Source organism: Zosterops lateralis, assembly GCF_965231275.1.
Source record: "Zosterops lateralis genome assembly, chromosome: 13".
Classification (NCBI taxonomy): Eukaryota; Metazoa; Chordata; class Aves; order Passeriformes; family Zosteropidae; genus Zosterops; species Zosterops lateralis.
In genome coordinates this window covers 10,642,344-10,664,988 of record NC_139773.1, presented here as the reverse complement: position 1 = coordinate 10,664,988, position 22,645 = coordinate 10,642,344, and the positions used below count along the sequence as shown (strand labels likewise).

General features: G+C 43.7%; 1 protein-coding gene across 2 annotated transcripts in view; it reads right to left on the bottom strand.

The window, feature by feature from the left end:
- PDE8A (phosphodiesterase 8A) overlaps positions 1-15,108 on the bottom strand; it is a 155,588-nt gene extending 140,480 nt beyond the window's left edge. The window contains exon 1 of one of the 2 annotated variants that reach the window (XM_083871356.1): positions 14,673-15,108. In XM_083871356.1, coding sequence (XP_083727482.1) covers positions 14,673-14,738 — 66 coding nt within the window. In that variant the 5' untranslated portion in view covers positions 14,739-15,108. Of the gene's footprint in view, positions 1-11,357; positions 11,500-14,672 lie in introns of those variants that run through there. The other variant, XM_083871360.1, reaches the window with a different exon arrangement.
- Between the last annotated feature and the right edge of the window lie 7,537 nt (positions 15,109-22,645).

Genomic DNA, 22,645 nt, shown 5'->3' with positions numbered 1-22,645 from the left:
ACATTTAGTGTAGTAGGTTTGCTCCTAGAAAGGAATGACTCCCAGCTTTTTTACTAATGGGGAACCACTGCAGAAAAAGGAGCTGGTGGCTGTGGAGACACATGCAGTGGGTTTATTCATATCTGACCTGTATTTGGGGAATAACCTGACACTTTTGAGGAAGCTCAGAAACCTGGAAAGAACCTTTACACAGCTGTACAAGGAAACAATTCTCATCTCCATCCATTTTCTTAACTCTGCTTCTTTAAAAGACTTCCTAATTCTTGTTTGAGCATGGAGCTGTTGGCATTTTCTGTATATCAGTTCAATTCCTGTTCAAGGGGGCCTTGGAGAGCAGCATTCCTGGTGGGATGCAGAGCAGGCCCAGAGGTGTTCTGGTGTGCTCTCTGCAGCCAAATCACTGGAGTGCCTGAGTGCTGGTACCCAGGCAAGGAGCTCTTGCATCAGGAGCAACTCCACTGCAACCACTGGAGATGATTTTGATTCTCTCTGTGATGTCTTTCAGATGCTGTTTGTGGGCACAGAAAAACACCAGAGACATGGCTTTGGGATATAGTCATCAAACACAGGCATCCTGGGACACTCACTGATGCCCACTGCAAGCCACAGAACACAGGCCTGCTGCCTGCTGATCTGCTTTGGGGAAAATTGCTGGGATTGAAGGAATTTATTTTGTTCTGTACTTCAAGGGCCTCCCGTGGCCAGGCGGGCGGGCCGGATGCAGCTGGAGCACTCCCTCCCTTTCCTGGTGCAGAGGGGAGGCCAAGCAAGGCTGTCCAGAGACCTGGATGGGTCACTGCACTGCCTGGGAGATGCATTCAGGGGCAAAATCCCCAACCCTTCCACAGCCCAGCCAGACAGGCAGGAAACTGGTGGGTGGCACCCACAGACCCTACTTCTTTCACTTAAAGCAGCAATTTAGTCCTCTTTTGAAGTGTGTTTCACGAGTGTTGAGTTGTGTGAGTATAAAATTTGGCTTAGCCACGGTGGATGGACCCTGACAACAAGCTTTTAAGCCTCCTCAGTGAAGACAGCTGGTATTTTGAGTAACAGGTTAGGACATGACAATAGCTCCTTGCTCTGGTACAACTCGTTACTGACTGTAATTCTCAAAAAAGATTCATAAAATAGATTCACGTAGCCATAAAATTGAATAGATTTATAAGAAAATTCAGTGTCACCTATGAAGACAATGCAATGTATTAGCTGGGGCTGGGAAGCCAATCTCACTGGTGCAGGGCTCCCTCCTCACACAATCGGCTGTGATGGAGGTCAGCTCATCCTCTTGGATATTCATCCTGTCTCAGTCAGACAAGAAAGTACTGTGACCTGATCCAACCCATCAAGCCCTGATCCAAACAGGAGATACAAGGGAAAGGGCTTCTATATAAGGGAAAAAAAGAGGAGCTGGTGGTGTTCAGAAAAAAAAGCAAGATCAAAAGGAGGATTTTGTAGCACAGTTCAACTCGTCAACACAGCCTGCACAGTGCCATCTTTAGCACATCATCCCACAGCATAAGAACAAAGCTAGATCCAAAAAGACAATTAAAAGGAAACCACACTATCTAGACAGGACATCTCTTCTGCAGAGCACTAATGATTAACCTTTGGAAACCACAATAATTTATTATGGAAGTAAAAAGTACAGTGAAACCCCAAGGATCATTGACACGAACCAGAAGTAGCCTCTGGGAGATGTATTGCTTGCAGGAAAGTATTCAAATACACACAGGACATAGTCAGGGTCTAGACATATCATTATGTTTTGAAAACAAATAATATTGCACCTTAAACAAAAAGGAAACTCCCATGAGATGAAGCTTGAATAATCCCTGGAGTATACCCTGAGACAGCTGTCAAAATACAGTGAAAGAATCACCCCAGTCCAGTTTTAGGGAATCCCTCAGTAAATGCAAACAAGCAAGTTTAGGTAACAGAATAGTGTCTGAGCTTGGGATCTCTTTGCAGAAAGCACAAGCTCTCTTTTACTGTAAATAGTGTGATCCGGTCTGACAAGTGGCTGATTGCAGAGCACTGTCTTGTTAGCTCACCTCTGGCCATGGCAGGTAGTCATCACTTGCATGGAAAGGAAAACAGAAGTTAATGGATGAATTCATTCAATCTGTGTTTAAAAATCCCTCACTGCCCATGACTCCTAAGTAAACTGTAAAGAAAGGGATGTGATTCCCCTGCATGTCTGACTTTGAGCATTCACACAATGCTCCCTGTTCACAAGGTTATCTTTGATGTAAAGCCACTGTGCACTGGCCACTAGCTCTACCTACATCTGTTATAGGAACCCCTTGTATAATATGCACCTTGCTTCAGTGTGCAAGACATTTGGTTCTCAAAATCACGATAGGATGGCTGGAGTAACCACTAACCAGACATGCTGGAATGCCTGAAAGTGTCCAAGATTAGTCATCTGGCAGCAGCCTTGAGGAAATGTAGCTTTACATATCCCACTCTGGACAGAAGGGTTTAGTGCTCAGGGCCTTCTGGCAGGTCTGAACCTGACTCCTTCCCTTGCAGAGCACAGCACAGCTTGGATCAGCTGTGGCTGTGACAGCTAGAGCTGGGATGCAGCTGCCACAAAAATCTGCATCACTCACTTTGTCAAATCTCTCTCCAGCGTATTCTTTACTTCACCAAAAGAAAGAGACCCAAACCAAAACAAACCCTTTCCTATGCTTGACCTTGGTATTTATTTTTTCTGGATAATTTCAGCTTCTGTGTTTGTCAACTGAAAGGAAAATGCATGTGTCACATAGGCATGGGACAGAAATCTGGTGGGTGTTTGTATGTTATACAAGAGATCAAAGATTAGAGAAATTTCATTCTGACTTGAGGGCAACGAAACAAGGTTACTGAGGAGCAGTGTGCCTGCTCATCAGCTGTACAGATCCAGGCAAATGCAAGATTGCATTTAGGTGTCTCAGCACTGGCAGGATGCGTGTTTGGTCACTGGGATTTGATGCAGGACTTGCATGGACCATCCTGTCAGGAGGGCTGATACCTGCACCTCACTGCACTTTCAACAAGGGATCCTTACATAGAGGGATCCCTCTGTGTAAGGTCAGCTGTTCCTAGGCCCCCTCCACGCCAGGAGTTGTGCACAGCACAGAGCCTGTGCCTCTGAGCAGCCGGCACAGCCAAACCGGCAGCCGGGCATTGCTGCGGCAGCTCAGGAAACCCTCCCAAGGAGCACGGCCAGAGCAGCCTGTCCTGGCCTGTTCTGGCTCACAGGCTCAGCCTGCCTGACCCTCAGAAGGACCACTTTGCTTGAGCTCCATGCTGAGCTGAGGCAGAATGAGTTCCACTGCTCCAGAGCTCACCATGAGACCACAAGCCTGGGCATCGCACTGTTGTGTGGGGCTGCCATGGCTTGAGCATTTCTGGACAGAGCTGCAGAAAATTAACCAGTTAAAACATGCAGAAACGGGCAGCTGGTGTGTTTTTTAAGTGCTAAGCTGCAGAACTGGTGCTGAGCACTCCTGCACTCAGGGCTGCACAGATGATGTTCCTCCCTCAATGTATGACATTCATGTGGCATTCCGATGGTGAAAGGAACCAGCACAACCGAATGGATGAATGGAAAAACAAATTGCTTCACGTTGATTTAAAGGAGATATTTAGTCATGCATGGGAAGGAAAAGAGAGAATAAGTGACCAAAATAGAATGAAGCAATTGGAAACAGCTGATGTTTGATGAAAAGGAAGATATTTTCTGGGGTGAGAAATTTAAAAGCCTCGAGTATTTTGAAAGGGCAAATTATGCATAACTTTATAATCCTTTAAATGGTGCCAGGTTATCCAGAATCCACTCCAGAAAGGTCTCCAAAGTAGTTTATTCTAGAACTAAGCCAAAACCTTCATCCAACTCTGGAAAATCTTATTTAGAGTCAGACTAACATATTGTGAGCTCATGTCACTGTTGAAAAACTGCTCCAGATAAAAGCATGAGGGAATAGTTTTGCTAAGGAACCCTGGAGTTTTAGCCATTTGGTTTTTGTTTGTTTGGGTTGGGTTTTTTTTAATTTGCAATAAGAAAAGGCAGAAAAGGAAATTAAAATCCTTGATAAAAGAAAAACAATTATAGAAGGGCTGAGTTACATTTTCTGAGATTCATTACTGTCTTTCCATTTCACAAAGAGTAGACAAGTTTCATGCTGTAGTAGAAGTGAGAGATTTCCTTTCCATGACATTAGTGCAGCTCTCATACAGAGGTGAAAGACACTTCCACAGCCCCAACCCACAGCACTTTGTGACTACAAATGGGACAAATCCAATCATATTGCTCCAGCCAGCGTCCATTTGGAAATCACACCAATTTCCATTAAACATCTCTGCCAAATGGCAGCTCAGACAGTGCACTCACCCTCAACCAGCAGGAATTCAGGTGTCAAACCCCACAGGGCACCAAGGGTGACACTGTCATGGGCACCAACAAATGGATTTCACAAAGCAACCTTATTTTAGTCCTCGTGTAAGCTTTTGGGCACATACAAGTCTGAGGCATCCTAGTTATTCATGTGTCTGCATCCCCAGCTGCTCTTTATGTCCTATGAATGCTTTGCCATTTTTTCAGTTTTGGGTTGCTTTTTATATTAACTTGGCAAAAAAAGTTAGTGGATAAATGACAGACACTACCATGTCCCTTTAATAACTTATTGGCAGACATGGGTCAGCATTTCGAGATGAGAGGAGCATGGTTTAGTGGTGGACTTGTTGGTTTTATGGCTGGACTTGATGATCTTAAAGGTCTTTTCGAACCTAAAAGACTCTGTAATTCTATGTATGGACACAGGTAGGAAGCCAACCAGACAGTATATTACTACCTTTTATAATAAATGCTAATGTTTTGCTCCCATGAGTATCCACATATTTTCAACTTAGAAGTGTGCTGCAATAAGCAAATATAAAGTCAAACACTTGTGGTTATATAAAGCCATGTGGAAGAAGAAAAGAAAAGCTCTGTGGAACCTGTGACATCTGGAAAACACTTTCTACAGGGAGTCTGAAGAGAGCATACATTGCCAGCCTAGCACAGAGGACATAGATTTCCCAAACAGAAGCCTAAGAAAATAAAAATCAGTAAATACAAAGTTGATCCCAAAATACAGCTGGGGAGGGAACACAGTTCTGTTTAGAAATTCAAGCCAAATTTGGAAAATTACTGTGGACACAGAAAAAAATTCAAACCAGAAATGTATAGCATATTCAAATATGCTTTGAGCAGAAGGGTTGAACTAGATGATCTCCAGTGTTCCCTTCCAACCTCAACTATTCTATGGTTCTGTGAAATGTTTTGCTTTGGTATTTTCTAAATTGAATGGGTTGGGTTTGTTGTTTTTTTTTTTTTCCTAAAATGAAAGGGGACAAACAGAAACAGCTTATAAAGCAACTGCAGGCATTCTTTTTGGATTGAATAAAAACATTTTGCAAAATTTAAAAATTTTCCTCTAAAACTTCCTTAATTTTTTTCCAAAGCGACCTCTGCTTTTAGTTTCATTAGATCTATGTTTATATTTCATAGCAGAGGGGAAAGGGTTAGAGAGCAAACAAGAAACTCACCATTGATCCAGCTCTGCTCTCAACCCCTATTTTCTTATTCACAGATAAACCCTTTCAGATGTACCCCAGTTCCTGCAGGGCTGAAGGTGCAGAGCAGGTGTCTCTGCAGCCAACAATAACAAATACTAACACCAACTTTGCATGTTTCCATGGCCATGATGCCCCAGAGACCTCCTCTTTCATCCACACACTCCTCCCTTCCAAAGCTGCCTCATCACCATCTCTCTGAGGTTGGGTGATGCCTTGAGTTTTAGCTTTCACATTTTCCAGATTCTGTACTGCATTAGTATATAACTCTGAACTTCATATAGCAAGCTAGAAAGTTCTCTTCACAATTTAGTTAGACAAAACAATCCTTTTCCAGCCCCAGAACCAAGGACACTGTTGCAGCTTCAGGCCCAAAATGTACAAACAACAGCAGATTGAGGAGAGCAAACTGGGTGGATGGGACTTCATAACCTGAAGCTGTAATTGGACAATTAACCCCAATATGTAAATAGACCAAAACTTACAAAAGTGTGAAAATGTGTGTCCCATTGTCCATCTTGGTGTAGCCTCAGTCAGGCTCTTGTACTGCCCAAGGTCCATCTTTTGAAGGCCTCTTTAATAAATAACTACTTTATTACTTTAACACTGTCTAGCCTCTGTTCTAGGTGGCCTCTCAAGGCATCATGGGGAAGGAGGGACAGGTCAGCTACAATAGATTTTGTTACTAGGGGGAAGAAGAAGGAGGGGAAGAAAAAAAAAAGATGTTTCTACTTTTTCATTCTTTTCCCACCTTTCTTATTTGCTCGGGTCTTGTTACCCATCCCATGTGGTTACTGGTGGAAGAGAAACAATGTCATTAAAGTGCAGAGAAGTAGCACAGGGAGCAGTGTTGCACAACCAGCAGCCACCAGGATCACGCTGGTGTCCCCAGGGCAGTACGGGCAAAACGGAGCAATATTTTCCGATAAACACTAAAACCACTTGCAGTTAAGCCTTGTGCTTGATCTGGCATGAGAGTGCATGACACTGGTAGACCAACCACACCAGAGGCTGACTCGGGTCCATTTGGGGTCAATGACAGCCTCAGCCAACCGCAAGCTCATGGCCAGCACTGCAAAAGCTGCTGCAGAGGCTGGAGGGGACTGACAGGAGGTTGGAGAGGCACTCCCAGGAACATCTCAAGGCAGAGGGAAAAAAAATCCCAGGCTTCTACTACAAGCAGAAAGCAGCTTCACCATTCCTAGGAAGGAGTTTGGGATTGGTACAAATGAGGGAACAGTCAAGGAGTGAGGAAAATGCCAGCCTTAGGGAGGGGAGGCAGTGGAGCTCTGTTCAACACATTAGCACCTGTTTGTTCACGCAGCAACACTTCAGCACAAAGAAAAGCAAATGTCCATTATAATCTCTCATTTCTGAACTAGTCTCCTGTATATTAATTCCTATTGACTGACAAGTGGAACAGCACACATTGATCATCTTGTTAATCAGGTATTCTTGCAGCAATGCGTGATGCAGTTTAAATAAGCCAGGTTAAGTTCCTTGTGTACACAAGGAAGCTATTATAAGAAAACGCAATGATGAAACCACTTTTTGCAAGAAGCAAGCAGAGCTTGAGCACCTTATATGCTTTGGAAAATTTCACTTCATTTACCTCATTTTTCATGACCTTTTGCTTAGCATGACGTGGTATTGTCCCCAACTGTGACCAGTTTGGCTTGAAAGTCAAGATTTTGCAAGCCCGACTAGTGAAACCTCCTGAGGCTCTAACCTTTCAGGGAGATCAGTACCTTCCTTTTGAGGGGGCATCTCTTCTATATAGTGTGTTTTGGTAGTTGAAAATAATGACCACTCTTTGAGGCTATTGCTTAGATGCACAGCAGCTCTTGGCAGACAGGACTGCTGAGTTACTGTGGCTCAGAGAAAAAGGTCCTTCCTCCCCATGGCACCGATGGAGGAGACACCAGCACTGCCACAGAGGGAGAGCACTGGTAACAAACGAAGCTGCCCAGCCCCAGTTGTGCACCCCACTGCACAGATGACCCTGTTGCCCAATCTCCCAACACAATTATATTTATAAAAGCATCTGATTTGCAGAAATAGTGCTCAGTCTCAGCTCCTGCAGATACCGGCAGAGACTACGTGCGCTGGGATACTGAAAAATCAGAGCGGTATCACCAATCTGTGCTTCCTCTCTCCCACTTTTACGAGAGTGGCTCAGCCTCTTAGGGGCCATAACTGAATCTTTATGAAGCCCTTGGATGGGTTTTACTGCAAAACAACGCTGAGAATGCACATGCACGATTACACTAGGACAATAGCCTGAAGTTAACAATCGCTTCCTGTAATTGTCTGAGGCAGCCTGTAGAACTAAGAATCATCTCATGATAAATCCTTGTTGGTCATTTACCATCATTAATCTATACTGTCAGAATGAATTAGGTGCAGAGGAGCATATTAATTACAATGCAGATGACACTCCAACTTTAATTATCAGGACTTCAAAGTAAGCAGTGCCAGTTAATCAAGCTCAGTACCAGGGAGGCTGTTGGAGGAAAGTGCTGTTCAGCTGGCAGCACTGACATCCAGCCTGCAGGGTCTGCAGTGACAATCCTCTCATTCTAGCTTTAGTTTTCCAAATTGCTCTCTATTTCTATCCACATTAGTCAGGTCTCTGGGAACACTTTTTTCCACTGCCTATGACATGCCTTAAATTAGGGGTGACCAATTTGTCAATATGTAGCCACCTAGCTTTATTTATAGAACATTTCATATTAAACACCAAAAGCTCCCACTGTCTTTTTATGCCCGTTGCATAAATTTTTGCATTTAACCACTACTTGCTCATTTTACTTACCAGCTAAGGGTACATTTTTACAGGTTGTTGTTCCCATTTCCATATTATTTTATGTCATTTTCTGGAGGGCTAGGATTATGGAATAGACGTAAACATCTGGATAGCTTGTAAAGCACTGGCAGAGCAGCTAGTAGTGTTGCAAAAGCCCCCAAGTCCCATCAGCCAAATGTAGCCCTTTTGTTTCTGTAGGACCAGAGGCAGAATATCTCAAAGCCCATCAGATTCCTGCTGACACTCTGTGAATTCCAGCAGGCAGGATGGCCACTCACTCTGCCTGTTACCAGCACCAGCCTCCTGGGGAGAACAGATGAAGTTATTCTGCACATCTCCTGCAGACAGGGCATGAGGAGGTGCACTCACAGCACAGAGACAGCGTGGCAGGAGGAAACAGCAGTACTAAAGCTGTGCAGGTGTTGGAGTGGGCTGCTCACTGAGGCTGGGGATTTCCAGCAGCACAGACTTCAACAAGCTGAAGTGGCATCCACTGCAGAGCCTGGGGCTCACAGAGCCCCTAGAGGGGCTTCACTCTGTTCTGTTTCCTGCTGCTCTACACACCTTGTGCAGAACACTCAATTTTTTTCCTGAAACTGGTGTGCAAAATGCAAAAGCCTGAGGAGATCCAAGTATCCTGTGAAATGTCCTCAAGGAGAGCAAACCAAGGAAATAAGGAGTTACTGACACAAACCAATAAAGTAAAATTACTGTGGGGAATTTAATCACCCAGGAGACAGGAAATTCAAGGCTATGGTACCCATGACAACTACTATTTGTCCACAGTGTATGGAACATTAAGCTTAACTCCATATGCGGAAACAGAAGAAATTGTGGGACATATCAGGTATGAATGCATATTTCATGCACAGGGTACTCTTTGAGGGCTACTGTGGAAGCAGTAATTAAATTTCCTGACTGCAAAGCAAGTAGGTTCATGCACAAACAGCTCTTCTGAGACACGAGTGAACATCACTAGACAGAGCTCCCAGCTCACCCCCATGGCTTAGGCAGGGAGGATTCAAGGTCTCAGATTGCTCATGGTATCATCTCCTGCCTTGTAAGCTTCTGGCTGCTGTTCAGGCTTAGTTTTGAGAATTGCCGTGTGTTGATTTAGGAAATGTTGTGGTGTTTCTTTCAGTTGTTGGGTCAACAAGGATTCTGCATTTCTTGTATGTTTTCCTTTTGAGCCGCTAAAACAACATTCATCCTTCAACAAGGCAAAAGTCCAGTTCCTGCTGGGTGATCAGTTTACTTGAATGCGAGAACCAGATTATTGCTGAGTTAGACAGCAAACAACTTTTCAAAACCTGAGAGAGTTTTGCACTTGTCTTGTGCTGAATTTTAACCCCTGGCTGGATACTGTGGAGTCGGATTACTTACAGCAAGAGCCAAAACAAAAGCAGCCAGATAGACAGCAACTCTCTGGATGGAACTGTTTCAATTAAAGTTTCAATTTTTACATGATCTTAGACAATTGCTGATCTATTGTTGCTAAAATTTGGAAGACAAGATTTATGAATATAGAAACAAACAGCAAAAGTATAGCAGCTGAGAAAACTAATTGCAATCAGATTGGAAGGGGGGCTATTGAAGCAAGGGAGTTTTTACAATAAAAGTTACTTCTATCTTTTGTCACTGCCACAGGACTCAGAAGCAGGCAGTCTGCTTGGTTATGACCTATCAGTAGCTGACTCTGGAGGTGCCGTGTGCTGTTTCCTCTTTGGGCAGCTAAACCCACAGCCCTGTATCTCCACGTGGAATTTTTCAGCAGGAGCAGAGCTAGATGCTAATCCAGCCCGTCATTCTTAATAAAGTGATTTAACACATCCACGGCACCAACCAGCATAGCTCAGGTCTGACCTCTGTCACCACTCCATGGGCAGTTGGATGGTGCCAAAATCCAGCCATGCTCACAGAGAGAGGGGCTGCTGGAGTCAGTGGAGCCACAGGTGCTGGAGTCAGTGGAGCCAGGGCCGGCTCAGGTGCTGTGGGGTGGTGGGTGCCTCCCCAGGCTGCCCATCCCTGCTCAGTGCCTCACACACGGTGGGTTTGGGGTGCTCTGTGCTCTTTGCTCACTGGGGGCAAGGAGGGAGCAGTTTGAAACAGTAAATCCCTCCTCCCAGGCAGCAGCATCTTCAGGCAGTACCCTGCCAGAGGGCTTCCATCCAGTAGTTTTGGACATATCTGACCGAGTCAAGGCCACGTTTATTTAGCAACAATTCGAAGTGAGGAGATCTCCCACTGCGGAAAAGATTGGTGTTTCTTTCACCTGCACTTCAAAATAAGAGTGCTCCCATGAACTCCCTCTGCCAGGAAACCTTCTCAGGGCTGTCCCAGCCTGCAGGCCAGGCCAAGCTGAAGGCATGGCTGGGACAAAGAGCCCGAGTACAGTCTGCACAGCCTGGTTCACACTTGAAACCTGGACACTGGTGAGCAGAAAACACCAGTGCCTCCCATGGCTGACCTACTTAGAGGTCAGGCTCTGAACCGTGTCCTGTGGGCTGCTCACCACTCAGATATGCACTAGTTCACGTTCTGCCCACCCTCCTACTCCTTGCTGAAGTCCCTGAAAGCCTCTGAGTGAGCTCTGAAACAAAGGCTGATGGCCCCTCACCAGCAACAGCTTACTGGTTTGAAACTCCCCATAGGGCTAGAAAAGCCAGGAAGAAACCATTTTACAGGAGGGAAAAAATATGAGGCATCCTTCTAGCCACTAAATACCCACTGAGGGCAACACAAGAAGGGTGCCAGGGTTAGCCCAGCTGATCAAGACCCATGTGCAACAGCAGCATCCTTCATGTAACATCCTGCTCCAGGGAGGGAGGGTACTCCCAACAACAGTTTTTCCTTTTGCTCTTGGAGGCACAGGCATGCTCCTGCAGCAGGGTTTTCGTTGCTATTGCAAACCCCAGACCAGTTTCAGGAGGGCTGGGCTGAAATCACCAACCTCATTTCCAGAGAGTGGTTAATAACCTTGGACTCTTCTCACTGTGTCTTAAATATGAGCTATTCCTCATCAGGGAGAAATCAGGACTTGATGCTGCACAGAAATGAATAGCTGAACAACCCAAGTCTTGATGAGTGGCTCTGCATATGTTTTCACAGAAGTCATGGCAGGTTCTGGAATTAATCTGGCCAGAAACCACCAATATATCTACATGCTAACCTGAGTTGAGGCAGGTTTGAATACTGCTGAAAAATCCCAGCCTGTGAATGATTTCCATTTCTGAATCCCTGCCCTGCTGTTTCTGGAAAGGCAAAGAAGTGCAGTGATGAGGTAAATGTGTTTATGAATGCACTACTGTTACCTTTCTACTCTAACAACTTACAGGAATTACCACTTACTGCTAATCAAGCTCAGCACTGGGGGAGGAGAAGGAATAAATTCTGCCACAAAGTTTGTGCTAAGTCATTTTTTCTTCATCACAGGAAAGCCATAGCCCAGGCAGTCTTTTTTGAAGCCCATTAATGGTTAGAAGGATCCCTTTTCTAGGAGTTTGCTCTTCTTTCTTAGAAGTGCTCACATTTTACCCAGGACCTCTTCCACAGAGCAGCCTGAGCTGCAGCAGAGCAGCAAAGTCCAAGTGCTCAGCAAGCTCTCCTGAACTCCTGTTTGAAAACTTTCCTCAAAAGCTGCACCAGCGACTTTACCAGCTAATCCTTCCAGCCTGCAGCTACAGAGCAAAGCATAGCTGTGGACCTGTGTCAAAGGTACATTTGTTAACACATTTTCCCTGGAGTGCTAATTAACATTTACATCAAGTACTATGAGAGTGAAAAAGCTTCAACACAAACACACTGCAGGGAAATGTGGAGAGTAGTGTACTGTTTGCCCTTCAGGAGCTGGTGAAAATCCAGTTTGTTTTGTAATCTTCTGTTCTCTAAAATCAGATATTTCTTCAAGTTAATAACTAACCAGTTCTTTTTCATTTAAAAACCTCTAAGTGCATTTAGAATTGTATGACAGCAAGGCCCTGCTGGCTCGGGTGCAAGCCAGCCCCACGTGCAGGTCTCCGTGCTCAGCCCTGGGCTAACCACAGAAAATGACAGTGTTTTATGATTTTATAATAAACATAAACAAAGGAACATCAACACACTTTTGCTTAAGATTCAACCCTCTTAAACTAAACACTAAGATAGGAAATGCAAACAGAAATATTTGTAGCTGGATCTTCAATTACCACATTTTGGGATGCTGACAAAAAGCTCTAATGAGTAACACTTGTACCCACAATGAGAGGCAGACAAAGTTATTTGCAAACACAGATTTGCACTTGAAAGATGTGAAGGCAGTTGCTGAACAGCTGAATGATGAGCTATACTCAATATTATTTCTCAATATTTATTTAGAAAAAATGTGCTTGCTAACACAGTGAAGTAAAAATTTTAAGATTGCAACCAATATGACTAAAATATGGTTGAAAAAAATCCTCTCAAGTTTTCCCAGGGCAGGGGGTAGTTTTTCCCATTTTTAAAGGAAAAACTAGAAAATATCAGGTTTACAGAAAGAAAATCATATCCTATGAGGCACAAAACAATAGTATAAATCTTCATCTACTCTGTGAACTTTTAGGCCATGATAGAGTGCATGTTGTTATTCAATATATTCTTTCCTGCCACAGCCATGCATCCTGCCCAGGCTCCCATGAATTAAAATCTGTTTCTAAAAAAGCACCAATAGGACACCTGTAGATGTAGTAAAAATTGACTGAGTACACTACTTCCAGAAATCAGTTTCTAGCCCTCTGCCTCCACAGAAACCAGGATCTGAGATGAATAATATATACTATGAAAGCACAGACTTTTTGATTGCAAGCTGCTCCATAGTTCTATTTTGTTATTGTTGCCCAGTTGCCAAATATTTGAGGTGAATAATTTTCAGCCTTCATGTTTGCAAACTACTCTCATTGTTTTGTCCCCCTTTTTTTTTTTTTTTTTGAGCGTTGCTTCTGCCTTTTAATGGATATCCAGCTTTGGAAACAGAAAATAAGCATGGCAAACAGCAAATGCAGCAGCAGTTTTTTTAGGTTTTGTTAGACATGCTGAAGTGAAGGACCCTAAGCACTGATGAGAACGACTGTCTGGGCAGTGTTGTGGGAGATGCACCAAACAATCAATGCTGAGATGTTCCAACAGGACAAGGTGATTGTTTTTCTTCTGCTTGACCAGCTCTTCAAACTGTCTTTTCATTAGATACACACATGTCTGTATTCACTAAGAGTATTTTTTAACAAGTAGCAAGCACTCATACTTTCAGATTTCCCATTTCCTTAGTTTCTTAGTTTCCAGTAATTCCTATGAAGGAAAGGCAATACTGAGCTTGAATTGAAACTGGCACATTTCTGACATGACCTCCCAGAGAATCCTTTTTCATAGCACAAATGTCTGGACTGAAATCCTGGCCTCAGCACATGAAACAAAAACTTCCTCCAGTCCCCTCCAAAACTTGTGAAGATAACAAACCCCAGGTTTTTTGGGGAAACCAGAATGGGAGTAGAAGGTCCAGCTCCCAAAATGCTAATCGTTTAATTTCAAGCAGCAGGATGAGATTAATATAAACACGCTAACCTGTCCAAACTGGAAATCTTTCAAACGTCAAACACAGGAAACAACAAGGGGATTTTTTTCAGGCAGGATGTCAGAGTTACCCCCGTGGTTATATGTGAGCCGAGGACAATGTTGTTACATGAGATCAAATTACAAACACAAGCAAACAGAAAACAATCTCTGAACGTCACTGCTCAGGATTTGACAAGAAGCACAGCTGACCCATTGGGGAGGTTAAATGCTCTCGAGTGAGCTCTGGGGGAATAGGAGGAGCTGCTGCTGGACACTGAGTTCCACGCAGTTAAATTGTCAATTTGTTTGCCCAAGTTAATGCTTATCTTACCCTGTGCTTGCTGTGGTTTTACTCAACACGCTTGACTTGCAAATCTTAAAGCAGTGGCTTTGCTAAAATTATCTGAAGTTTCTGGATTCTCCCAGCACCTAAGAAAACTATTTTGGTAGTTTCCACAGCACAGATTTGTTACTTGCAGCGAGCTGGATGACAGTCACTTAACCACACACATTACCATTTCATTTCTCTTCCTAATGTTTAGCACAGCCTTGCTCTAAGGAATTTCTGAAGTTGTTTACAAAGCTGATGCAGAGGTTGCATTCAGTCTGGTCCAAGGCCAATGGTTTGCTGAAGTCACCGGTAAACAGCAGAAAGATAATATTTTCTGTAACTGAGGGGGGGAGGGGGAATAAAAGTTCTCACCTTGCACCAAGGACCATTAGAGACAGAGCTGGTTTCCAAAATATCTGCTCCTTCATATTCTTCCATGTCTGATTAGCTGCAAAACTTTGTTTTCCAATGAAAACCATCAAATCACCCTCCAAGCAAAAGCAAAGCAAACCATGCAGGCTCCAGTATCCCAGTTTGTGAGAGCCCTGCAGTCACATGGCGGGTCTGTGGTCACTGCTCTAATCCAAGGTTGCAGATCCTGGCTCCGTGCTGGATTTCACAGGGCTTGGCCTTTCTTTTAAGCCTTAATAATAGTTCCTCTTGTCAGGCATTTATCTCCTCCAGCCCTTCCTTGTGGATCCAGGCTTTCACATAACAAATGGCAAAGGTTTACAGCTTCCCAGGCTGTAGGGGAGCTGACACTGAACCTCTGATGATCTCAGGAGAAGCCTGACAACAGAGTGCAATACGTGGCCACACCTCTCTGCTGCCAGAGCTGGCCTAGACCATAAAATCAGAAGCAAGGTCACCCAGCAACCAACCATTCAACGTCACTACAGTAATAAAGCCAACTTACATTCAACTTATTGCTTGGGTAGATACATATTTTTATCTGAAGAAAGAAGCCCAGAGAAGATGGCAGGGGGCTGACTGTTCTGAGCTCAGACACATAAATTCTGATCCATGCAAAGCTTTCAGCAGACACTCATGGGCCACATACAAACCCACAAGGCTCTGTTTGTGAATGCCATTGGGGTCAAACCCCTAAGCTTTTCTCCCTAAGGATGCACAGACCCTGTACCCCAGTGGGCTGGGTGGGTAATGTCCACAGGATATTTTTCAGTAGAGATCCCATCCAGGTGCTGACAAGGCTTTTATCTGCCACGTGCTCAGCTTAAAAAAGTTCCACTCATCCTCAAAAGTCTCCATAAAATAGGGATGAATTTACAAAATAGCCTCCATTCCCTGCTAAGTCAGTAAAAATCAGTTCATACCATAAGACTGCCATGGGAGCTTTCTCAAGCCAATGGATTATTTTTCTCAGGAGCATCCACATACCAAAAGGAGCACACTCAGTTTAGGAAGTGACGTTTCTCTCTGAGCACACGTACATGTTAGAGAGAAGGGCTAAAATAAACATAAATAAAAGCAGATAACAAAAGATCGACCCTCTTTGTTCTGTTTGCACTGTGTATCAGGCAGTGCCACTGCAGATAGCTGCTGCCCTAAAATTTCGAAACCAACTGTGATCTCTGACATCTATTCAAAGACAAACATGGCTTCATTTTCAGTGCAGCCACTTGGTCTGTCTCAGCAAAGGCCTCTCTTGAAAGAAAAAGAGAAGAATCCAGGGTCATTGGCTACTCTGGGAAATTAAGGCCACTTTCCCCCCTCTCTGATATGCAACTTTTTTTTCTATATGGCAAGACACAACTTTTTTTCTTCTTCTTTTTTCTTTTTTCTTTTTTCCTTTTTTTTTTTTTTTCCTTTTTTCTTTTGGCAGGGAGGGGGTGGCGACTATGCAGAGATATTTCAATTAATTCTGTTCAAATATAAAATACTTTAATCCAATGCTCATATTGGCAGCATCATTAAAAATTGGCTGTACAGGATTCTGTTTAGGCCTCTTTCTTCCACTGAAGCAAAAAGTGCATAAGTGATTTGGTTGAGATCACATGCTCAATTATACTCATTATTAGTCATATAGGATTTCATTATACTTCTCAACAACTTTTAAGTAGTTTGAGATTACATTTTGGCAAAATTGTCAGTAACTGGAAGTGTCTGTCTTGTTGGGACATAACAGTTACAGGCCCTCAAACACTGAGTAGGGTATATCTGATGAGCCCAGTGTACACATTGCTTGATTATGTATTCCTTTCAAGGAAGTGAAGACAAATGTGACAAAAAAGGCAAGAATTATGAGGGCATAGGTGTGTCTTTAGGGAGAGAGCAAGGCAAAAGGTGAGTGCATATTTGTAAACCAGCAACTTGGCTTGTCTCTGCCACTGATTTTGTGATTTCAAGAGGCAAATCAAAATCTCTGTGCCTCAGTTTCCCCTCCTATGCTGTGAGACCAGTAATATTCAGCATTAGTATCTCAACCAGCAAGCAGTGCACTGGAGATGTTCAATATTTTCACAAACTTGCACCTCTCTCTACTGACAGCAGGCTCCTTCTATGACTTGCTCACAGAAACTCAAGGCAAAGCAAAGCTGAGTTCACCCCACAGGCTCAAGTGTAACCCCAACAGGCACAAGTGTGACCCCAGCCCAGCCTTCTCCCAGGGCCCACCATAAGCCTACAGTCCCTGGGCTCCCAGGAACTGGCTCATTTCACTGCAGCAACACAGTTGAGCAAGTTTTGTCTCTTTTGAAATAATTCACATGAGTTCACTATCCAAACCAGCAGATAACCAGATGAGGTATTCCTTTCCCAGCTAGAAGATCCTGCTACGAATATTCACCATGTTTAAATGTCCCTTTCTGTGATTTTGTATGCCCAGGTCATTTTCTGAGAGCCAAAGAGCTTTCCCAGCACAGAACCCCAGAGTCTCTCAGTCCTGGCTCCTGGGGCACCCCTGGCCAGCCCTCCCTGCCCAGATGGGAGTCAGCTCAGCCTCAGGCAGGGTGCAGGGCAGAATGGGGAGGGGACTGGACTAATCTTTGCCCTAATTATTCACAAGGGCTGTTTATTTTTGTTACAGCAGCTTCAAGGACTCTTTTCTCTACCATTCCTTTAATTCTCTTGGGCAAAAAAATCTCCGATCACTAATTGCCATTTGAATTTTAAGAGAACAGGCAAGGGGCCTGCCTGAAATATCAAATTGCTGTATATTTTGTTTATTCTCTGGTTTCTCTTTACAGGTCACCCATTTAGTGACATACTAGCTATGTTCCAGAGTAGGCAAACCCAGCCTTCTGAAGTTTGCTTGCATTAAATACCAGGCAAAAGTTTCTCATTATCCACGTAGGTGTCCATGTTATGTCTCCTGCTTTGATGACATTCTGTGGCAGTAATTTTCACAGGTTTTTTTGGTTTTGAATTGGCCATTTCCTAATTTAAAACAGAGCAATCAAAGGAAACACTTTCCACATACACAGCATAACATAAGATAAACTTTCCTATGGTTGCTGTGGAGAAGCAAACTCACAAGGTTTTCAGCTTCAACCTTTAGTATAAACCAGACATCTGTTTCGAGTTGTGTCAGATCACAGGAAGGATAGCCCACAGCTTGGTTTACTCCAAACTAATTTAGGAAATCAGAACTCTCCCCATGGATGAGTCACAAGCTTCTTGGGCAATGACAGGCCAGACACATTTGTCTCTGCAGCTCGGTGGTTTCTCTGTAAAACGGGTGACGGCTCTTTCCCCCATCTGGGGTGACTTGCAGCTGGAGCCTGTAGCCCCAAGACCAAGCCCGTTTGTGCATCTGCAGTCCTGATGTCAAAGTCCACCAGGAAAGGAAAGGAGAGGATGAAAAAAGAAAAGGGAAAGTGCAGAATGGCTCCAAAGATGGCTTTGAAGTACAGCCCAGGAGCCGAGATCAGGAAGTGAGAGCTGTAATTGCAGCTGGGTATCAGTTTCCTTTTTTATTTCAGGATCGCCCACAGCAGGCTGGAGTTTCTCCTCAGAAAGCAGGCAGGGACAACACTCACCTCTGCAGGAAAACAGAGGCTGCTCTTAAATGGAAGAGCCACAGAGACAAAACAGCTCTTTGCATTTCTAATGCAGAGGCAAACAGAAAGTACCTTGAACATGTCTGAAATCACTTTTACTACTTCTAGACCAGCCAGGAAAGCTAAAAACTATTTCTTGTTTTGTTTCCTAAGGAAGTTGCACTGTATTGCTTGTGGGCTCTGCCCGAGTTCTTTGAAATGAGGCCAGATTCAAGTAAACTCAATAGAGAGGAGACATCAGCTTCACAAAAATAGGTGGTCCAGCAGACCAGAGAGGTCCTGCAAATATCCCCAGAGTGGAAGGCTCCCAGCTGAGCTCATGCCATCAAGGGAAGGCAGACCAGAGGAAATGCACCAGTGTCACAAACAGGGTGCATTTGACATCAGTCTGGGGGCAGGTTTATTCCAAGCTGCCTTGAGCCTGGCAGTGCTGGCCATTAGTGACACCCCAGAGCTGTTCAGACCCCACCAAACTGCACGTTCAGCTTTCACGTGGTGGGTGCAAGCATAAATCTGGGACCTCAGATCTGACTGGCCTTTGACCCAAGCCTGGTAAGGCTGGTCTTGATGGAGGCTGCCCTGGCCTGGCACTTCTAAGCTGCTGCCTCAAGCAGAGGTGTCAGAACAGGTTAACAGCCATCCTGCTGTAACTTTAACACTATTAGCCAACATTAAACAAAGGTTTATATTTTTTTTTCCTTCCCAAGATAAGCCACAAGGCAGGGATCAGGGCTGCTGTGAGAAAACACGGACTTTTGGTGTAATGAAATAAACCTGTTTGTTCCAGTTACAAAAGGTTATGAGCTGAACTCAGAGACCCAAGTTATCAGGGAAATGACAGCATCTTGAAAACCATTGCAAAGGTTTTGGTATTTGCTAGGCATACCTTGAGTGTTTGACCATTATAAATCTTTTCTTGTTTAGGAAAGAAATCTCATTTTTCATGATATTGTGCTTATCTTTTAGCAGAAGCAGGAGCAGGATCTGAATATGCTGGTGTTTGCAGACAGCAGTGGTGGAGTACAGCCTGTCTCTCAGTTTCACAGTGAAGAAAACGAGCTACAATTGTGAAATCATTGCCTAACAATTGATAAGGACAACTGCTGCAATCCTCTCCCTGCCTCCCCTTGGCCAGCATCCCAATTACCACATTACTGGATATATAGAAAGGAGAATGGCAATGTGGGTAAAGTACAAGCCACACACATAAAAGACAGAATTTATCTCCATGTCTAGTCTGGTTTCCTCTTTCACCTTTGGCCAAGTAATTCAGTCTTTGCAATTCTTCCTTTTGCTCATTTCATGACAATATTTGCTATTTTTCTGACAGCCCTTGAGCTCTTCCAAGAAATGGGGCTTTTCAAATAGGGTTGGGGAGAAACCCCAACCTCATTCTTTCCTTTCAAAGAAATCATGTCAGGTGCCTTGTACAAAGGGCTGCAGGAGACTCTGTTAGGAGGCCTTTGCTTTGCAGAAGAATGAGATTTTTTCATGCCTTGTTTCAAACCAAGACAGTCATTCCCATTTCACCCTTCTTTTCAGGAACTCCCTAGGGCATCATAACACCTTGCAGCATGAGATGTCATCTGTTGATGTCAGCAATCCCAAGAAAAGTCCGAGACCAAAGAAATGGCTCACACATTCTCACCCTGAAATGAAGAGGGATGTATGCAATTTCTCAGTCTCCAAAATTTATGACTGGAGAACAGCTAGCCCACACCCTCTATTGCCATTACCACACTGAAGGATGCAATGACTATTTTCTCCCATGAGAGAAAAGCCTGTGGTAAACCAAATACTTGTATGTATTAACTATTACATGAATACTGATGAAGTGTTAAGTAATGGTACTTTCAATGATATTTTAAAAACCCTAAATGTGTTATCACTTCCTATTCCACACAGATGCTCCATGCTCAGTGGCAGTTGTATTGCTCATTAGACAATTTATCTTATTTCTGATGATGTTTTGATCGAAGTCCTTTGACAGGACAAAACCTCACTAGTTCTGCATGAGCTGAGTAACAAAACCTGGATCACTGAGCTGGAACTGCCTTGAACACAGCTCAGTATTACAACCAGATAGGGCCAAACTCTACCCAACATCCCCATGAACATCAAGCAGGTCCCAGCAGTTATTTCAGTGCCGTGCTGACTCAGAAATAATATAGACAAAAGAGGAAACAGGAGAGGTTGCATTTGGATTTGAATTTGCTGTTCAAAAGTGCAGCATAAATGAGGTTCTCCCAAGATGATATTTCAACTTGCAAAAGAAATATCATGCAATTTGCAAGCAATCCCTGCTTCTGTAGAAACTTAAATTGCATTTTGTCCTGAGTTGGAGTTTCTTAAGAGTAATGTTAATAGATTCTAGTTCATCTTTAATTCTAGTTCTTCCAAGTATATTTTATATTTCTAATAGCAAGTGGTAAATTTTCATTAACTGAAGGAAATACTCTAGACTTAATCTGAGGGAAAAGGAACGGCCAAGATAGACCACATCATCCACAGAAATCTCACCTATATTGGATCCAAATAATTAGGACCAGTATTTGGTCCTAATTTCCTGTAAATCAGGAGGCATAACTGAACCACAAGAAGGTATCTAAAAGAATGGGGAATGACTCTCTATATATATGTGGCTTTTGGGCCATAATTTTAAATTTTGGGGTGCTCAGCTCATGTGTGGAGGGTTTAAAAAGGCAACAATCATCCTCATTTGGCCCTGATTTGATTTCTGACAACCTGTGTAAGCCTAAACAATACAGCCGGCCCTTAAGGAAACGTCTGTGTCCCTGCACTCAGAGCCATTGTTTCCACTTGTATAGATGTGTACTTTTTTGATGCTGAGAAATAGTGCTTTATGTATTATCAAACAAATTATAGCTACAGCTGGGAAAAATCTTGAAGTGTTTTCAAGGACTTTGATCAAAACATCATCAGAAACAAGATGAGTAAACAAAAAATGGTTCTAAAACATCCCTTAGAATAGGCTGGAGGAAAGCTACTGGTGTCACAGCAGCACCCTCTAGTGCTGCTGCCACGGGCTTTGCCAGCACTCCCTGGATAAAATTTGGCATTTGGTGTTGGGATTAAATTTCTCTTGTCCTAGACACAGCTCACAATAATGTCAGAATATCAACATCATCTTATGGACAAAATGAGACATAGATGGATGTGGAGACAAATCCACCATTACTAACAAATATTTTAAGAGAGAGCTTGCCATTAGCTGTGTTAACAGCATCTATAGCCCCGTAACTCCCAAATTATAGAAATAAAGACCAGTGCAGAGGCAGAGGTTATTTTTTGGTTGTTCAGGGGAAAAGAAATGAGACTGTTCCCATAGACTCCAAGTAATGTAGAGGCATAGCCCAAAATTAACAATGGTCAGACTGTTGTGTTTTACCCCCAGGCTGCAATGAAGCCCCATGGAGCCTCTTGCTCACTTTCCCTGGTGAGATGGGGAACTGGAAAGGTAAAAGTGACAAAGTTCGTGGGATGAAATGAGCAGTTTAATGGGTAAAGCAAAAGCTGTGCACACAAGGAAGGCAAAACAAGGGATTTATTCACCACTTTCCATGGCTGTTCAGGAGAGCAAGGTTCCATCAAACCTAACAGTGACTTGAGAAGACAAACCCCATCACTCTGAACATCTCCCTCTTCCTCCTCCACCCCCCATGCTATTTCTATGCTGAGGACGGTCTGGGATATTCCTTGGGCCAGTTGGGATCAGCTGCCACAGCTCTGTCCCCTCCCAGCTCCTTGTGAGAAGCAGAAAAGGCCTTGGCCTCGTGGAAGCTCTGCTCAGCAATAACTACAACATCCCTGTGTTATCAACACTCTTTCCAGCACAAATCCAAAACAAATCAAGACCAGCTACTTTGAAGAAATTAACTATGTCCCAGCCAAAACCAGCACACAGTCACAACAAAATAGGTACAGAAGTCTAAGTCCATGAATGAGCTAAATACTCATCTGCCACAGTGGTGAACATAAAAAGATGAAGGCAAGATTGAGTATGTAAAACAGAGTGGGCAAGGTACTCTACTTGAGAATATGATGTTAAGCATGACTTCACAACAACAGTTAATGCTCTCCTAAAGTCATGGAGCAGCTGCAAGGCAACAAAGCCACAGTGACCACCACTCTTTCTCCACCTCGTTCCCTGCAGCTGTAGGGAAAGCCAGGAGGAATTAGGTTGCCTTAAGTGCTACACAGAGACACATCTATCCAAACCTGTTAACAACTCCACCTTCATCCCATTACCTGCAATATTCACAACATGCCTCTCTCTAAGTGCCTCACATGGGACAAGACCACAGT